Raw genomic sequence first — 16,921 nt, 5'->3', positions numbered from 1 at the left:
TGCATTTCTGATATTGCCAGCTAATCGTGCTTGTGCTCGTACAAGAAAGAAGTCAAAACACCACAGTCGCCGACTAGCTGCAAAGGCGCACAATGGCGGAGAAGCAATAAACCACGAAAGCTTATCTGCGCATGCCTATGCAAACCTATCAATACGGCGCGCGTGGGGGTCCGCGTGATAAATAACTGTTAAGGCATTTCATTTACTCTTCACGCAAGTCAATCGATGGTTGACTCACGTAAGCTCTGTCACTATTAGTTTACTGCTTGTCTTCCACGTCCCGTCTCACTTAATGAAAAAGATAGGTACATCAAACGTACTGTGGATTTATCTTCATCCGCGATGGCCAGATTTTTGGGTATGAAGTGGAAACACGCCACCGCTGTGAAGCGGGTGCGCCGAGAGGAGGAGAGAGGCGTTGCGAAGAAATCTCCCGCTGCGAGTGATGCGGTGGATATAACAATATCACACAGCCATAGGCACTAATCTTCCCGTGCTTTGATGCACTGTCATAGCCGGTACTTACATTTCGTGCAGCTACACTAAATATAGGCAGACGAAGCTAGTGCATTGCCTCCCGTTCGTTGCAGACGCTGGTAAGTGCAGAACATCTCGTTTGCCTATTCGTGAACGTCAGCCCGTCCAATCGCTCTTACGTACTCTGTTAGCGCTCATCTCAACGCGACTCGTGTGCTCTCCGCATATTTTTTTTTTTATAGTGGCATCTTTCACGACAAGAAATGAAACTATAAGCATGCTGAAAATTTTCATTAATCGACTTGTTGCCAAGAAAGGTGCGTAGACCACGCAGGTTTCATTTTTCATCCGAAAACGCATAAAAATAAAGAGCGATTGAACCTGCAGAAGCGTGAGAGGGACCTTCGTGGGGTCAACGTAGGTCATTGAAATTCTCGTCCGGCCGGGGAGTCGACCACAACCCTTGCCCAGTTGAAAGAACCACGTCGCGGTGGCAGACACAGCGAGTGCGACGATGGCAGCACAGTTCGGCGCCCTCCTGCTGCTGCTGCTGGTCGCTACGTGCTCCTCGCACGGTGAGTGTCTCGCTCTCTTTTCGCCTGCTCCGCGCGTTTCTCGAGGACGTTCTATCGACAGGTGAGTGGAACTGGTCACCGCCGTGAAGCGAGTCCGAGACATTGCGTCCTGCGTGAGACAGCGGCCTGGTGCATCATTTGAAACTATGTACAGCCCCTTCAGAAAGAGCAGGGCTGTACTTTCAGTGCATATAGCTAGCGCCGGCCACGCTCGTTGGTCGTCAAAAAATATAACCTAAGGGTGCATCACGTCCGCATTTATGCACGGGTTATCGTAGATTCTAGCGTTATCCCCAATGCTTGCTTAATGCGCTCATGTACAGGGGTGGTCAAAACTTCTCAGGCCAGCTGCCATATAGGAATACGTGGGATAGTGGCCCGGAAACTTCTGACCTCCCCTGCACGCCCTCTATTCTATAGCCTTTTGTTCAAGTTCTTTAGCCGCTATTTTATGATATTTTATCACAGTCTCGTAAATTTGTTACGGGGATCGAAATTCTCCAGACTGGCCCTGGGAATCCCTGTTAACATGCACGACAAGCCGCGGTTGTCATGCAGTGGATCCTCGGCGCAACACGACGCAAGAATTGAGACCTAGTTCAAAGATATAGCGATAGGTCTTAACACGAAGCTTTCGTAACTATTCTGCGTACACTACAGGGCAGTGCGAAGCTGCAACCATTCATCGTATGCATCAAGATCACAAAGGTGGTGATTCGGGCTATTCAGTCATTCGCCGTCGCTTAAAAGAGTGCATAAAGAAGGTATAAACACGTAATACGAGACAAAAAACGCCCTTGCACGTCTCTTGTGTGTTCGTGCGTTGATCATTTGCATTCTTCGACGCTCCATGAGGAATCGCGCATGTAATGTAAGCAGTTTTCTATGGTTACGGGCGGATTCGTTGAAAAGATCATTGCATGTTCCCTTGTGTGGTTTAGGCATGTTGAGTACTAGTCTAGCTATATTTTTTAAGCTTCTTTATCTGTTTTACGCTTATTGTTCGTTTACTCTACTTTAAACTTCACAGCGCATGAATGAATGACCACGTTTCAGATTGAATGAGTCACAGAAACTATATACGCTATCATTTACAACTCCCACATGCCATGAATTTTAATACTTACACTTCCATAATGTACTTTTGTTAGCCCTGCTCTTGAAAACTTCACAGAAACCTAAACTTAATATGTACCAATGCCTAGTAGCCCCGACTCGGTGGTTTAGTGGCTAAGGTACTCGGCTGCTGACCCGCAGGTCGCGGGATCGAATACCGGCTGCGGCAGCTGCGTTTCCGATGGAAGAGGAAATGTTGAAGGCCCGTGTGCTCAGATTTGGGTGCACGTTAAAGAACCCCAGGTGGTCGAAATTTCCGGAGCCCTCCACTACGGCGTCTCTCGTAATCATATGGTGGCTTCGGGACGTTAAACCCCACATATCAATCAACTAATGGCTAGTACACGCAGCGTGCTGCGGTGGTAAAGTATGCTTCAAGAATGTTGGTACAAGTTCAGATACAAAGTAACACGTAAACGGCAGCTCATTTCCAGAATATTCCGAAAGTGCTCGATGTCCGATAAGCTATATATTAGTCATGTGCTTTTTCGGCATATAAGATCAGGTCTGGATAAAACACCGGACACTTTGTCTCCGTTATCATTTAAAAGCGTGACATTCTGTTCAACGCGACACTTGAAGCGAGCATATGCTGATGTATATAGACCACGGCGCCGTCGTATATACGCTGGATATCGACGGGTCGGCCAGGTTTGGAATGTCAAGATAGCCTACATTTCAAGACCACGAATGAAAGACCTCCAGGAACGGGGGAGGTCATAAAGACGATGGTAATAATGAGCGCCCGATAATCGAAAATCTCCGGTGCCTTCCGCTACGCTATATTCTTCATACCCCACATACTGATTGATATGAGGGGTTTAACGTCTCAAAACCACCATATGGTTAGGAGAGACTCCGTACTGGAGGGCTCCGGAAATTTCGACCACCTGGGGTTCCTTAGCGTGCACCCAAATCTGAGCACACGGGCGTACAACATTTTCGCCTCCATCGGAAATGCAGCCGCCGCAGCCGGGATTCGAACCCGCGACCTGCTACCTAAATGAAAGCTCCAGAATAATTATAATATGTGCGATATCCGCTTCTCTGCGTGATCCCACCGATCTAGTTGGGGTTTTGCTCGACGGAACTTTTACCGCCACTCTTTTTTTTTCTGTAGTCTAATTGAGAAATCCTTGTGATGAGTGGTTATGGTTCCGCATTTCAGACATCTCCGTGACGGCAAACAGTCCTCTGAGTGACCACGTTCCCGGAACAGAGCCGTCCCCGCAGAAACGACTATACCCGCCCTTCGGAGACGACCTACCGCCGCTCAATCGCCGTCAAATCGACCTGGTCCGAGATGTTCCCGAGTCCGGCCCCGCTGCCACTCCGGGCGCACAGCACAACGAGAACGACACTCTCATCCACGCGCCCAACGTCACCGCCGAGCCGCGGCAACCGACCGAGAGGAAGGTGCAAAGCCCGAACCAGGACTACGCCCGGTCCGCCGAAATCGCGTGGGACTACTTGGGTCTCGTGGTGGTCTTGTCGACCAGCGAGGACGACGAGTCGCCCTCTCAGGCTCCGCCGGTGTCGGACAGCGCCCTGGTCACGGTCGCGGACGTCGAACGTGTGGCCAGACTCAAGCTAGAACCGCAGGCGAGGAGGTACTTCTTTTCGGGATCCGATCGCCAGCAGACCCTCAAGGAGAACACGGAAGCCTTCAAAAGGTCAGCTTTTTACTTTTCGGCATGAAACGGCATACGGCGCTCCCCGTTCAATGTTCCCTGGAGACAAGCAGTGCTTATATAATGGTATGCAAATATCTCCCAAGACTACGTAATGCATACAAGAGTGCAGGGTATATACAGCCCTTACCATTAGCAAAATTCATCTCAGGAACGTGTTTAGGAAATTTTTATCTTGTAGTATGTTCTTGGTTTGCTTGGGCTTTATGCCTTGCATGTAATTTATTTTATTGCCACTTCATCTGCGTAATTCGTCGTGCAGTTGGTTTTTTTGTATTTTTTCTATTTATTACATAGTAGCCCTACGTGAGGGTAAATGTTTCAAGGTGCTCTACGAAGTCTGTTATGTATGTGCTTCCCCAAATGTCGTCATATTGTTCTGAAGTGGTGAGGGTTTTCCCAAATCTACGTCTTAAAAGAGCGAAGCTCTTAAAATCGTGCAAACGTGGATTCACAAAGTCATGTTTTAGGAAGCCAACCGTGGCTTTAGGAAGCCATGTTTGCACGTCTCTTAAAATACGTGCAAACAAGGTTTTAGAAAAACCCCAACCCCTTTACCTCGAGCTTTAAAAGTTTTACCTCAAAAGCTCGAGCTAGAACGTTGAATGTCCTCAAAGAAACCCTCCACCCCGTTGCTTCACGGAGGCCTTCCTTCTAGCAATGCCAGTTCATTAGGCTCCATTCTTACCAAAACGCCAGAGGGCAGCACAGGAAAATGGAAAACGCGGATTGAGAAGTGAGGCTCTGCCGCGCGTTTAACACGTTCGCTTCTGTCGTGCAGACTTCGTTTCCGACCTAAGCTTTTGGTGGACGTCTCGAAAGTGGACACGACGACCACGGTGCTGGGACACCGCATCTCGATGCCCATCGGGTTTTCCCCGACGGCCCTGCAGAAGCTGGCACACAATGATGGTGAGGTGGCAACTGCACAAGGTAAGACTCCACAGTCAGCCATTGCTACAAAGCAGTGTGCTGTTCTGTTTTATTAACTTTCCACAACATAAACCGACCCACCAGAGGCTTATTTCTGTCTGTTGTTCCCATGTATATATATATATATATATATATATATATATATATATATATATATATATATCAGATGAACCATGTCCACCACCGCGTAGCCAGATTATGTTTTTCAAGGGGGGGGGGGTGCGGGGGGTATTTCCCCATTATCTGTACTTTATGCATGCATGTACGTGCGTGCGTTTGTTTGTACGCGTGATACATAGGCAAGCAAAATTGAAACTTTTCGCGGAACTTGATTCCCCCCTCACCCCGTCTAACCCTCTTAAGCGCAGCCACCGAGGCCCACCTACCATTTCTTGCTCAGTATGCTCCTGAGGAAATGATGAATGGTTGACGAAATAAAGACAGCAAAAAACAAGGAAGCCTAAGACCATTAGCCACACACACATATCTCGACTGTGGCCACCAACTCTACAAGAGATTGCAGATTCTAGCCGGCTATTTTTTTTTAACTAAAAACTCGCAGTGTCCCATATGTGTCCCATATATATCTTCTGCGTCTCTCGCTCATAGTTTCCTTTATATATACATTAGAGAGAACTTTGGCGCTATCGTGTCTCTGGGAGGTGAAACGCATGGCGCTTCAGCGAGCATGGGAATTACGGGTAGCACATGAATTCGCCTAGTCATTGTACTTTACGTTCCTTTTGGCTGCAAAGTGCTTGAAGCTGTTTTATCGCGAGACAACAATCAGCCATAGTTTATCAGTTGCGCTTCACCAAGTTAATCTTTCAGGCTTACCATCTCAAATAGGGTCACGAAGTTCGAACGGGTTCGTTCTTTCCTTCGAGACAAAACCGAAAACACGGCAATAAGCAAAGCCACAAGTGCGGTTCGAAGCCCGCAAGCACGAAGACTATAGGCAAATCCGTGTACTATCCATCATTCCCATGGTCGCTGAACGATTCCGGCGCCAGAGTGCCGTGTAGTTAATTTTAGGAAACTACGATTTTGTTTCACAGTCGATAAAAGCGATCTGCCAGTTCCCGCAAAGCTTTCTGCACCTAGCACTGCTTTGCACTGCCTCCGAGACTGCCACCGAGTCATTGCAAGCTTTTTTTTTCTTTTCGCACAGAGTTGGGTGTGGCATTTACGGCTGCGTTTCCGTGTTTCGTTGCATTCGCGTGTCCATGGATCGTAGTGCGAGATGCAGCTTTCGCCCCTGCCAGGAGTCGCTTGAGCATATTCTATGTGCCCCTGCTCAACATACCAGATTCAATTACAACTAGTGAAGCCGACCTCCGTCATTTGAATTGAAGGTGGCTTACAGAAAGGGAGATCCTTGGCCTGCGCTTTCGAATATGCCGACAGCGACGAAAGCCCTCTTGTGCTTCTTGAGGACCACGGAACTTCACGAGCGCTTACAAACTAAGAGCGCCAGTTCCTGCTGCCTACTATCCCGCTCACGGTTAATCCATCCCTTTCTTACTCTTCTTTCTTCTCTAGGCTTTTCCTTCCGTTGTTCACCCCTTTTCCCGCCACAAGTGTAGGGTAGCCATCCGAGACAAGGAGGAGGAGGAGGAAGAAAGTTTAGGCGGAAAGATAGGGAGGTTAGCCAGTTCTTAGACCGGCTGGCTACCCTGTGCTCGGGAAAGGGGTGAGGGGAATGAAAGATGTTAAAAAGAAATGTTGCGAAGAGAAGGAGAAATTACAAAAAAAAATATTGCGACAGAGGAAAGGCAACATCAAAGAGTATAAGACAAAGAGTATAAGTCTGTCTCTGAGGTCAGTTGTCCGCAAAAAGCGCAGCAAAGCTTTCAAAGCCTTCTGGGCTGAGGATGGGCTCGATCCGAGACAAAGCTTGCTTAACCTCCCAGCCTTTCCTCTTCGTTGCTTTCTTTCTCTCTCTCTTTATCTCTCACTACTTCACGTTAGCTATGCTCTTTGATATTCTAAGCAGATAAACGGTTGTGTGTTTCGTTTGAAAACATCAATTCGATTGTGTAACACGACGCCGCTTTGAGAACCACGCCCACGTAAGAGAACCTCGTCGCCGGAACAGCCGCGCAGGACGCCCGCATCGTGATGATCCTGAGCTCGCTGAGCACCACGACGTTGGAAGAGGTTCGCACGAGAGCGCCCCGCGCCCTGCTCTGGTTCCAGGCGTACCTGTTCCGCGACCGCTCGGTCACCGAGTGGCTGGTCAAGCGAGCGGCCAAGGCCGGATACTCGGCCATCGTGCTGACCGCCGACTCGCCCGTCGTCGGACACAAGCTGGGGCCCGTCAAGAACCGCTTCGACCTTCCGCCCAACGTGACGTGAGTACGACCCTATCGAGAATATATGTCTTGCTCGAAGTTCGCACCGCACAAGTTAGCATTGGGGGCAGTCGATTCGTGGGTACATGCGAAAGAACATGCCCACAGTGGGCTGGACTGGAGAGGGTCACCGAGGCACGGAAGTGTCCGGCCATCTAGAGCGACCTGGGGACTCATCGTAGTCCTGCTTCCACCCCCTCCGCATGCCCTCGCATGCTTCTTTCAAGAACCAGTAAACTTGTTCGCCTAACTACCTACTGCTTCAGAATTATAAAGCAGAATTTGCGTCTACCATAAACATTATGTGAGGACAGTAGCGCCTTGACGAGTAAGAGAGTTCCAGTCTTGGGATGTCCACCTATTGCTTCGGCAAGATTTACTAAGTGAACGTTTAGCATATTCTACAATCTTTTATATGAATTAAACGTTCAGTTAACACTAATGGCCATTCGCAGGTTCGCCAACCTCCAGGGACGTAACGATAAGTCCAAAGTCCAGTCTGGCAACCAGGAGAATGTGGGCGAATCCATCTCTCGCTCCGTGTCGTGGGAGGACATCGGCTGGCTCAAGCGGATAACCGGACTTCCAGTAGTTGTCAAGGGACTGCTCACACGTCAGTTCATCTCTCCACCAGTATAAAAAAAAACGCTCTTCTTAACTATAGCTCAGATGGGGAAGTCGATGTCACAAAAGGCAGTGCCTTCTGCGCTCTACACACGTTGTAAAAAAATGACGTGTGCTGCGGGACGAAGGCGTGACACATTGAAGGCACGGCGTACTTTGTGCTTGAGCAGCGCGCTTCGAGTTTCGATCTCCTTGCCGTTTTCCGTGTGTAATTTCGATATGTTGCTACCGCGTGCATTACTTCACCCTTGCGGCAAAAATGTGCCTCCTACTCCCCCCCCCCCCCGTTATTCTGTTTAATCACCCCAGCATTACAAAAACAGTATTAAGAATAATAGATTAAGACACGTTTGCGTTCCCTTGTCATGTGTTCGTGTTTTGCAGAGTGCTCACTTATTTAGTTAGTATGCGACTGTTGAATAGTGCGCAGTGACCCGATACAGCGGAGAATACTTTTATATGGGCATTGCTACCGCTATAGTACTTATCATAATTTATTTTTATCAGTGATTCACCGTTCAGGCGAAACTGACTTCTGTGCATGTGCCTACGGCACCTGTATTTCCGTTTCTACTGAATTATGCTTCATTCCTTAAATAGGAAAAACACCGCTTAAAACAGACGAGGACAAGTGAAGACGTTATCAAGGCGCTGAACTTCCAATTATATATTATTGGTTGCGAGTTCACTGTTTCTGTCATGTTACTCGAGTCTTCACTTGTGCTCGTCCGTTTTAAGCGTTGTTTTTTTTTTTCTACCTAACGAAAAACCACCAACTAGCACAAGTTTCTCTTCTAGTATCTTTGACTCGCAGTGTTACTGACAATAAAAATTGCATTAGTTCTTTTTTTTTGTTGTTGTTGTTCCTTTAACACCAGGTGAAGCAGCTCTTCAAGCCTACCGCCACGGCGCGGCCGCCATATTGGTGTCCAATCACGGAGGCCGCCAACTAGATGGGACGCCGGCCTCGGTGTGTATTTTATTGAAATGTTTTAATAACAAATTTAGGCTTCTGTTTGTTAGGTAGTATCTTAAGCATAAGCAAACAGACTAGCGGAGATTCCTCTGGAATCTTACAGCAAAAGCTACACAGATTAATAGTTGACGACTAGGCTTGTATAGGATAACCGACCCCATGTACACTGAGCAAGCGTAAAAACTTGGGCAGGTTGTAAGGAGACTTGGGCAACTTGGGCAGGTTAGGCACGTTGTAAGGAGACTTGGAAAACTTGGGCAGGTCTTAAGAACAGCGTCGCAGACAAAGATTGGCATGTGTTATCGATTAGTGTGCGTTATCTTCATCAGCATTTGTTTGTTGCGCTGTTCTCATATTTAATTACACTAAAGAAGGTATACGGCGTGCAGACGTTGACCTGGGAGAACAAGTCAACATATACATTTTGTGTGGTCTTGCTTTCTTCTCTTTTGACCATGTCGAGACATCTTGGCTTGTTTCATGATGAATTCTTACCAACTATATCAACTCTGTATCGTTCTGTGTACACCATAGGTCGCCAAACTCGCTCATGAATCGACTCTAGCACACTGAGATTGGGCCGTGAGTATGGATCTGTTTGAGGATGAGTGAATCCAGTCGAGGAAGCGTTTAGTGAGTCTGAAGGAGTACGGTTGAAAAAAAAAGTATTTCTGAGCATGAATGAGTCCTAGGCACAATACATATTTCTTTAGTGAGCCTGAGCAAACTCGACCTGTTGAGCCATATCTATCTGCTCAACTTAAGCATTACTGTCAGCCTTATATCAACTTATGTTTATATTCAAATCAATTCACATCTGTCTCAACGCACTGATGTTCACAAACCACCAGAGTATTTATTAATTAGAGGCGCGATTTGAGTCCATGACTTCCGCTTGTAAACTTTTGCGCGGAAAATTCTAGATAAAAAGAATCTCGCGTGAGTCTGATATTTCACGAAACTTCCTTAATGGATCGAAATCAATTGATAACTCATACTAGAAGACCTATCGCAGAGCACTGATTGGGTGAGATATTGGCGTCAAAGCGTATTGACATTATGACCGAAATGCTAAATGTAGGCTAACGGACTCGTGAATCAACCTCCCTCCCCGACTCCTAGCGATGATGATGATACCCGGTGTTTGACGCCTCGAAACCGCCATATCTATGAGAGACGCTGTAGTGGAGGGGGTCTTCAATGTCCACCTGAATATGAGTACAATGGCGTCGAACATTCTCGCCTCCATCGGAAATGCAAGCGCCGCAGTTGGGATTCAATCTCGCCACCTTCGGGTTAGTAGTCGACCGCCATAACCACTGCACCAACACGGCGGGGCCGGACTCTTTGCAAGTCTGGCTCAATAATGAGCTGGTGAGTTTAAGTTTGAGTGAGTCAGACTGAGACTAAGTTCAACGTGTCCAAGTCTGAGTGGGTCCGAAATATGCGTCTTCAGTGAGTGCGAGTGAGCTCTAATCATTATTTTTTTGCCGACACTTGGTGCGCCCTAACTGCACAAGTTTAATTAAACAGGACTGACCACATTTATTCTACACCTGTTTTGTTTTGTTTTTTATGTACGTCTCGCGGAAAATTCCTCTACAAGAAGAAAAAATTTGATCTGAAACGGTTAGACATTATGCCAAAAATATATAGGCAATAGCATAAATATTAAACGCGCAATATCCCAATAAGTGGCCGGTTCGCCGATCATTGATAAACGTCCACGCATAATTGTGTGTATTGTTCATAGCCATTGCCAAGCCGTTACGATATGACACCACGAGCTCTGCTCAGGGATCCGCTACAGTCGTATACAGAGAGAAAGAGGCAGAGGGGAAGACGTAGTTACAGATAGCTAGAGGTGCTAGTATGAGCGAAACTTCCGAGGGAGTTCAGCGGAATTCCGCAAGGTGGCGTAATTGTTATATAAGAGATAACTAACAACCACCTGTTTGTAGCACGAAACAACACGTATAGTACGTATGACTTTCCCTTTTGTTCCTTGCTTCGGACAGAGGGTACCCAATAATTACTTCCAGAATTGAAAGTTTGAACTGAAATAATGACTAAGGCGCATTAGAATACATTTCGAGGAGACAGTTTTGCACGAACCAGAACACTGCACTATCTGCCAGGAGTATCGGTCATTATTCTAGCGTGCAAGTTAAATTGAAAGGTCCGTCCGTGAATTTTCGAACACGAAAGTGTTGCATCTTGGTGTCCACCAAGCCTTAAATGACGTACTTCCGTCAGAGAAATGACGTAAAACTACCTGCTATCAGTTGACATTAAAACGTTCCATGAAAGGGGTCAAAATTACGACTTCCCGTCAGTCCGCGCAACAGATGCCGGGCACGCAATATCAGTGTGCATGCACGGTCACAAGCTTTTGTACTTTACAAACGCGTACTTTTTCTCAATCTCCCTGTCACTGTAAATGACAAGTCATCTACGTGTATATTCGGCGAGTTCGACGTGTTCATTCTGTTCTCGGCGTCTCACTGGTGAGACACTTTGTCTGAATTATCACCAAGCTCAGCCACGGTAACCAGGGGTGGGATTAATTTTCCGATTACAAAAGTTTGAAGTCCGCACAGGTCATTTGCGAATGAGTTGTCCTTTTCGATGACTTGTTTCTTTTATCAATAACGATGTTGAAGCTATTGCCTGACATCCCTGTTAAACGCGATGGTGACAACATCTCACCTAGACTACCTGTTCCCAGTGGGTTTCATTACATCCAATGCAGTCCGCAGTCTCGGCTACTAAAGACTGTTATGATTTCAAGCGTGTGTTATTGAACTGAACCTAAATCAAAAAATTTTCCTTCTACGAATCTCTCTTCTGTTTCTCCCCCAGCACGAAACTGTGACCGTTTTTCGATGATCTATACCAATTGCAAGTTAAAACTTCCAGCCACGTTGCATCAGACTGCCTCTGAAATTTCGACGTCCCCCAGGGATCTTCGGCTTCAGATTGACTTTCTCCAATTCATTTGGTATGGATCAGTGGCATGGCCAGAGGGGTGGTACACCGGGAACGTGCTCCATGTGCAGTTTCAGTCCGCCGTTGCACACACAGCACAAAATCATGCTGTACCACGCATTTGTCTGCCCAACACCCCCCCCCCCCCTTCACCTCACGTGTAAAGTGTCCCCTCTCTTCCGCCCCCTACTGAAACGAATTTCGGCCTACGCTACCAGTATGAATATTGTCCTATTCCTGAAATATAACACCTGATTAGGAAGTCCGAGTTCTTAAAAAGGTAGCCCAAAACATCGTCAGTTCAGAAAACATACATGGCGATGAGTACATGACGTTTGCACACAGACGTGGGGGCGGGTAAGATTTTGCTGAAAGCCACAAGCGAAACGCTTTAGTGCTTAAACAAAGCCGTTAAACGGAGCAAGCCAGCATTCCGAGAACACAATAATAAGCTAACGGAGCTGTTCGTCTTCCAGATCGAAGCGCTGCCTGAAATCGTGTCGGCGGTGGGTGATCGCCTGGAGATCTACCTGGACAGCGGAGTCCGCAGCGGTGCTGACGTGGTCAAGGCGCTCAGCCTCGGAGCCCGGGCGGTGTTCTTGGGAAGACCGGCCATCTGGGGCCTCGCGTACAACGTGAGCAGAGCCTACTGACTTGTTTAGCAGCAACAGTTATAGTAATGAGAGACGTAGCAAGTGGAGGTTTCGACGGAAGCCTCGACTTTATTCCCTCAATGAGAGACGTATATATAGTGAGAGACCAGCACTAAGAGACGTATCACGCCACCACGGCAAGTTCTCTTCCAAACAAGCCGCAGGATATTTCCGTGTCATCACCTGTATTTCCACGCCAAGTTTGGCCAGCTGGCCGCGAAGAAAAAGAAGCGTGGCACGTGATGTGCGAGCCACGCGCAGGATTAGAACAAGTCCTGGCGGTACGAAAGCAGGCCGCCACTCGGCCTTAGACCTTCTAGAATAAAGCGAAGAGATCGGCACGGCCACGTCGGCCGCTGTGGCGTCGTCTCTCTGCCTTTCGCTACATACCTGTTGCGAGTGCATTGCCGGCGAATAAACTTTGCAAGGTGGTTCCCTAACATGCACATAGGCTCTTCCACGTTGTTCCGGCTTGCTTAAGCTTTCTTCTGGTTGCACGTCATTTCATATATGTAAACATACCCAATACAAGGTTACATCGTGCACGCTCATTACATCATTTTGATCATGGTTTCTCGCAAATTGTGCGCACCTCTATATAACAGATAAAGAGAAAGTATTATGCGGGAAAAAACAATGTGGCGTTTATCACATTTAGACACGCTTCGAGAAATTCTAGAGTAGCGATGTGGGCTTGTTGGTGCACCTTGAAAAGGTAGTATCTTAGCATTGGTAAATACACGGACAGCAAGAACATACGGACACACTAGACACGCTGGACACATCCCTGTGAACAGCGACGTGTCCGGTGTATCTTCTTTGTCCTTCTGTTCACCAACGCTATAAGACACTGCCTTTTCGAGCCCTTACTCAAACAAACATAGCATAACTGAACGACACAAGACCACTAAAACAGGCTAGTTGTGTTAGTGAGCCACGATCTTTGTTCTCAGATAGTGGACCTCAACTGTTTGGCAAGAAGGCCATTTAAAGTACCCATGTTCTGAACGGCGGACATGCAATCGTTTGCGCTGTTTGTGCTTCCGTATACACGTGTGGTTTCTCAGTGTAGGACTGACTATTAATATATATTTGCAGCACAGCGGCAGTGTTCATATATGCCCCCGTTTTTTTTTTTTCTCTCTGCACAGGGCAAGCAAGGTGTGGACAGAGTTCTCGACATACTAAGGAGCGAGCTTGAGCGGACGATGCAGTTGCTGGGTGAGTTCAGAAACCACGACAGACGGGCAGGCTGTTGTACAAGAAGTGACCACGACTGCTAACAGAGCTTGTGCACTGAAGTGACGTCAAAGCTTAAACTTCACGACGATAGTTATAGCGCGAGATCAGAACGACGACAAAGAGACGACGAAGAGTTCTGGCGCTATAACTATCGTCATGCCATACCAACTAGCCCAAACTGCCACACTTCTAAGTTAAACAAAGTGGACGATTGGGCCAGTTGGTGTGATACATGATCCAAGTGTACTAAGCGGTAGAAAACACGTACCAGAAAAAGACAAGGACAAGCGCAGTGGTCGAACTCCACGTCGGTCCGCCGAGTTCGGTGTAGCGGTCATGGCACTCTGCTGCTCAATAGAAGGTCGTGGGTTCAATTCCAGTCACATTTCGGTGGATACGAGATGTAGTGTTTGATGTCGGTGCACATTAAAGAACACCACGTGACAAATAAAAGTTGCCCCCTATTACACCGTGCCTCAGAACCATATCGTGGCTTTGACGTAAAACCCCAAATATTATAAAACTCGCCATTGAAATGCCGAAGGCGTGCGAAGCACAAACTATTCCCCAGGCAGCTGTGCTCGCAAGATTCTTCCAACTCGAGATGATGGACGCCCTACTACTTTATTATAAGCACGTGTGATGATCGGGTATGCTGTGTGTTTCGCATTAGAGCGCCTATCTTAGGTGCCCGCTGCTGCGTGTAGCGTCGGCGTGAATTGCACGCGTCACGAGGCACCCGCACCGGACTGTTTCGTATATGAGATGCGGCAGAGGCTTATCACAGTGGCTGCAGCGTGATATTAAATAGAAACGGAGCGCTAAGCATAGCGGAGAACAGAAAGAGGCGCCGTGTTACACCGTTGTGGTGTAACGCGGCGCTTATGTGAGGGCGCTGCAGCGATGTCTCCCACGTATTTGTTAACCTTCTTTTTCAATGCGCCGTTGCTGAGTAAATGCCACGTTACCGACTTTCTCGTGTATCACTACCGAGGCATACGTGCAGCGCGTCCACGGATAATAGCACTTATGGAGACCAAGTGCTGACGTGCACTTAGAACATACTGCGAAAGCATCAGTTCGCCAAGGCCGCCACCACAATAGGGAATGCACTCCGCGTGAGTTTCCGTGTTCATGCTCTGAAGTTCCCGTGCGCCAAGCGTTTCTGTGTTCTGGACAATGAGGAACGAAACCAGTGCAAATGCGTCGTCTTCAAATAAAAATTCTCGTTAGAGAATATCGTAATCATCGGTATCGTATACATATTCTTTTTTACTGTAACAATTATTTTCTGGTTTCACAAGAAGCTTCACTATTTCGTACGCATGCCACTCATTACATCAGTCTTTAGCACTATTTTTAGATAGTTTTTTTTAGGTATACGTTCCAGATGCAATATTTTAAGACACGTGTCTCTAACAAGGCCGGCCGTAACTACTTACGACTTTAAAGCGTCTCTGTGACATAATGGCCAATAATAGTGACTGGGTCCTTATCTGTCCGTGACAAAGCTCTCATAAAACACACCCAAGGAGCTTTTAGATCTCCTTCCCGAACTTCAATTTCATGCATGCTTGCAACTCCTCCCTTCCTGTTCGTTGCCTATACGCAGGTTGCAAGAACTCGAGCAGCCTCAACTCGGCATACGTAGTTCACAAGGACCACTACGCCCGGACGAGATGGAAGAACTACCCACGCCATGAGCTGTGAATTGATCTAAGCCATACCACGTGACAACTCTCAAGCAGCATTACGGAATCACCACGGCCACAAATTATCATCAAGACAATCCAAGACAAGCGCTGGAAAGTTTGTCAAAACTGCACGAAATAGAAAAAATAAGATGTACCCTGAACAATGTTTTTTTTTTCTTCAAACTCTCCTGGAGTTGTGCAATAGTTCGAGTTGAAGGTAAGTGCGTTTATATATGTGGCACAGCCTAACACGACTGAACGAGGAGCGCGCAAGAGTTCCCTTTTTATCCCAAAATAAACCTGAGACTGCCGTCATAGTATAGACTATCGCACAACTCTCTCACATGTAGTGTTTATTTGTACAAGTCTTCGAAAGAGACGATGTAGCCTTAACTCAACACCACCGTAGTCAGCATAGCTTTTTTCTTTTCTTCTTTCACCTTGAAGTTCGCTTTAGGAACACATTAGCAGAGAAAGTCGACAGTAACTTCAGTTCTGGCCGAGTGCCTCGCGGTAGCCATTTAGCTCGCGGACACTTTGTCACCGGCTCACGACTTCACATTTGGAAATACGGCCCCGCGAAAGGTCATTCTTCCAGCAGACGCTGGGGGGAATTCTCGGAGAGAGGTCGACAAATCCTCGACCTGTTGTCGTAGACATCGTGGCTCCTCTGTCTCGCCGACCCCCGAAGCAGTAACTCAGCGCTGAGTTAGTCGCACCTCGGTTCGTTAACACAAGGCGGGTGTGCTTTATTGAACGTTTCTGTCTGGTTACATCGTCGCCGTTCCCGCCGCGGGACGAAGAACAGACAAAGCGGACGCCTAATTCCATTTCCTCGGCGTATAGTTTGTTCTGACAATGCCAGCTGAGGCAGGAGAGAGGTTTGTCGTGACCCGCGGTGCGCCCAAATGCAGCTGTGGCTCCGCAACTGCTACTTTTTTTTTTCCTGGCGCATTTACGAGAAGACCGCGGCTGCGAAGACAGAAAAAAAAAATCTGTGATGTTGCTCATCAACAGCGAACGACATCAACGGTACAGCCATTGCGGCCTGAAGACGTGTCGTCGCCACTTCGTCCTGCCCCACGTGCTCGCATAAAGTAGCACAGCGGCACGATGCATCTGCATTTCAATGGCGGCAACAAACTGGTAAGCCCTTCGCAACAGTGTTTGCAGAGATCTCAGGCAACTAAACCTACTTCGATCCTATTTACCATGTTACTGCTAATGTCCAAAAGCATATTCGCAGGATCGCCCACAAAATCAAGCATCTTCCATCTCAACAGATCGCATCTCGCGAAGCTGTTTACACTGTGAATGACTGTATATATACATGCCCGAAAAAAAAAAGTCAACTTATCTAAGGGGTTGTTTTCTTTGCTAACAACACAATATTACCGAAAATTAACAGGCAATGATGCCAAAAAAGTAGATGGGATGTTATTAGAAGTAATGTAAATGTGAAGAAAGAAAAGTGGACGAAAAGATGACTAGCCACCAGCAGGAACCAACCACCGTGCGACCTTCCAATAACGCGTTCGGTGCACTACCAATGATCTGCGGTGGCGGCCATGCCTCTGTCCACTCTATAGGGAATATAT

General features: G+C 47.4%; 1 protein-coding gene across 2 annotated transcripts; it reads left to right on the top strand.

The window, feature by feature from the left end:
* The first annotated feature begins 617 nt into the window (after nucleotides 1-617).
* LOC119179424 (uncharacterized) lies at nucleotides 618-15,487 on the top strand. 2 transcript variants are annotated; one of them, XM_075868632.1, is made up of 10 exons: nucleotides 618-794; nucleotides 899-1,052; nucleotides 3,337-3,841; nucleotides 4,641-4,792; nucleotides 6,891-7,146; nucleotides 7,602-7,759; nucleotides 8,649-8,740; nucleotides 12,211-12,369; nucleotides 13,539-13,608; nucleotides 15,242-15,487. In XM_075868632.1, exons 2-10 carry the CDS (start codon nucleotides 992-994, stop codon nucleotides 15,337-15,339), a joined length of 1,551 nt encoding a protein of 516 aa, XP_075724747.1. In that variant the 5' UTR covers nucleotides 618-794; nucleotides 899-991; the 3' UTR covers nucleotides 15,340-15,487. The 2 variants fall into 2 exon arrangements, with proteins under 2 accessions (XP_075724747.1, XP_037286388.2); XM_037430491.2 differs by lacking the exon at nucleotides 618-794 and having other exon boundaries at nucleotides 803-1,052.
* Nucleotides 15,488-16,921: the final 1,434 nt, after the last annotated feature.

Source organism: Rhipicephalus microplus, chromosome 7 (genome assembly GCF_043290135.1).
Source record: "Rhipicephalus microplus isolate Deutch F79 chromosome 7, USDA_Rmic, whole genome shotgun sequence".
Lineage (NCBI taxonomy): Eukaryota > Metazoa > Arthropoda > Arachnida > Ixodida > Ixodidae > Rhipicephalus > Rhipicephalus microplus.
This window is presented reverse-complemented; position numbering and strand designations above follow the sequence as displayed.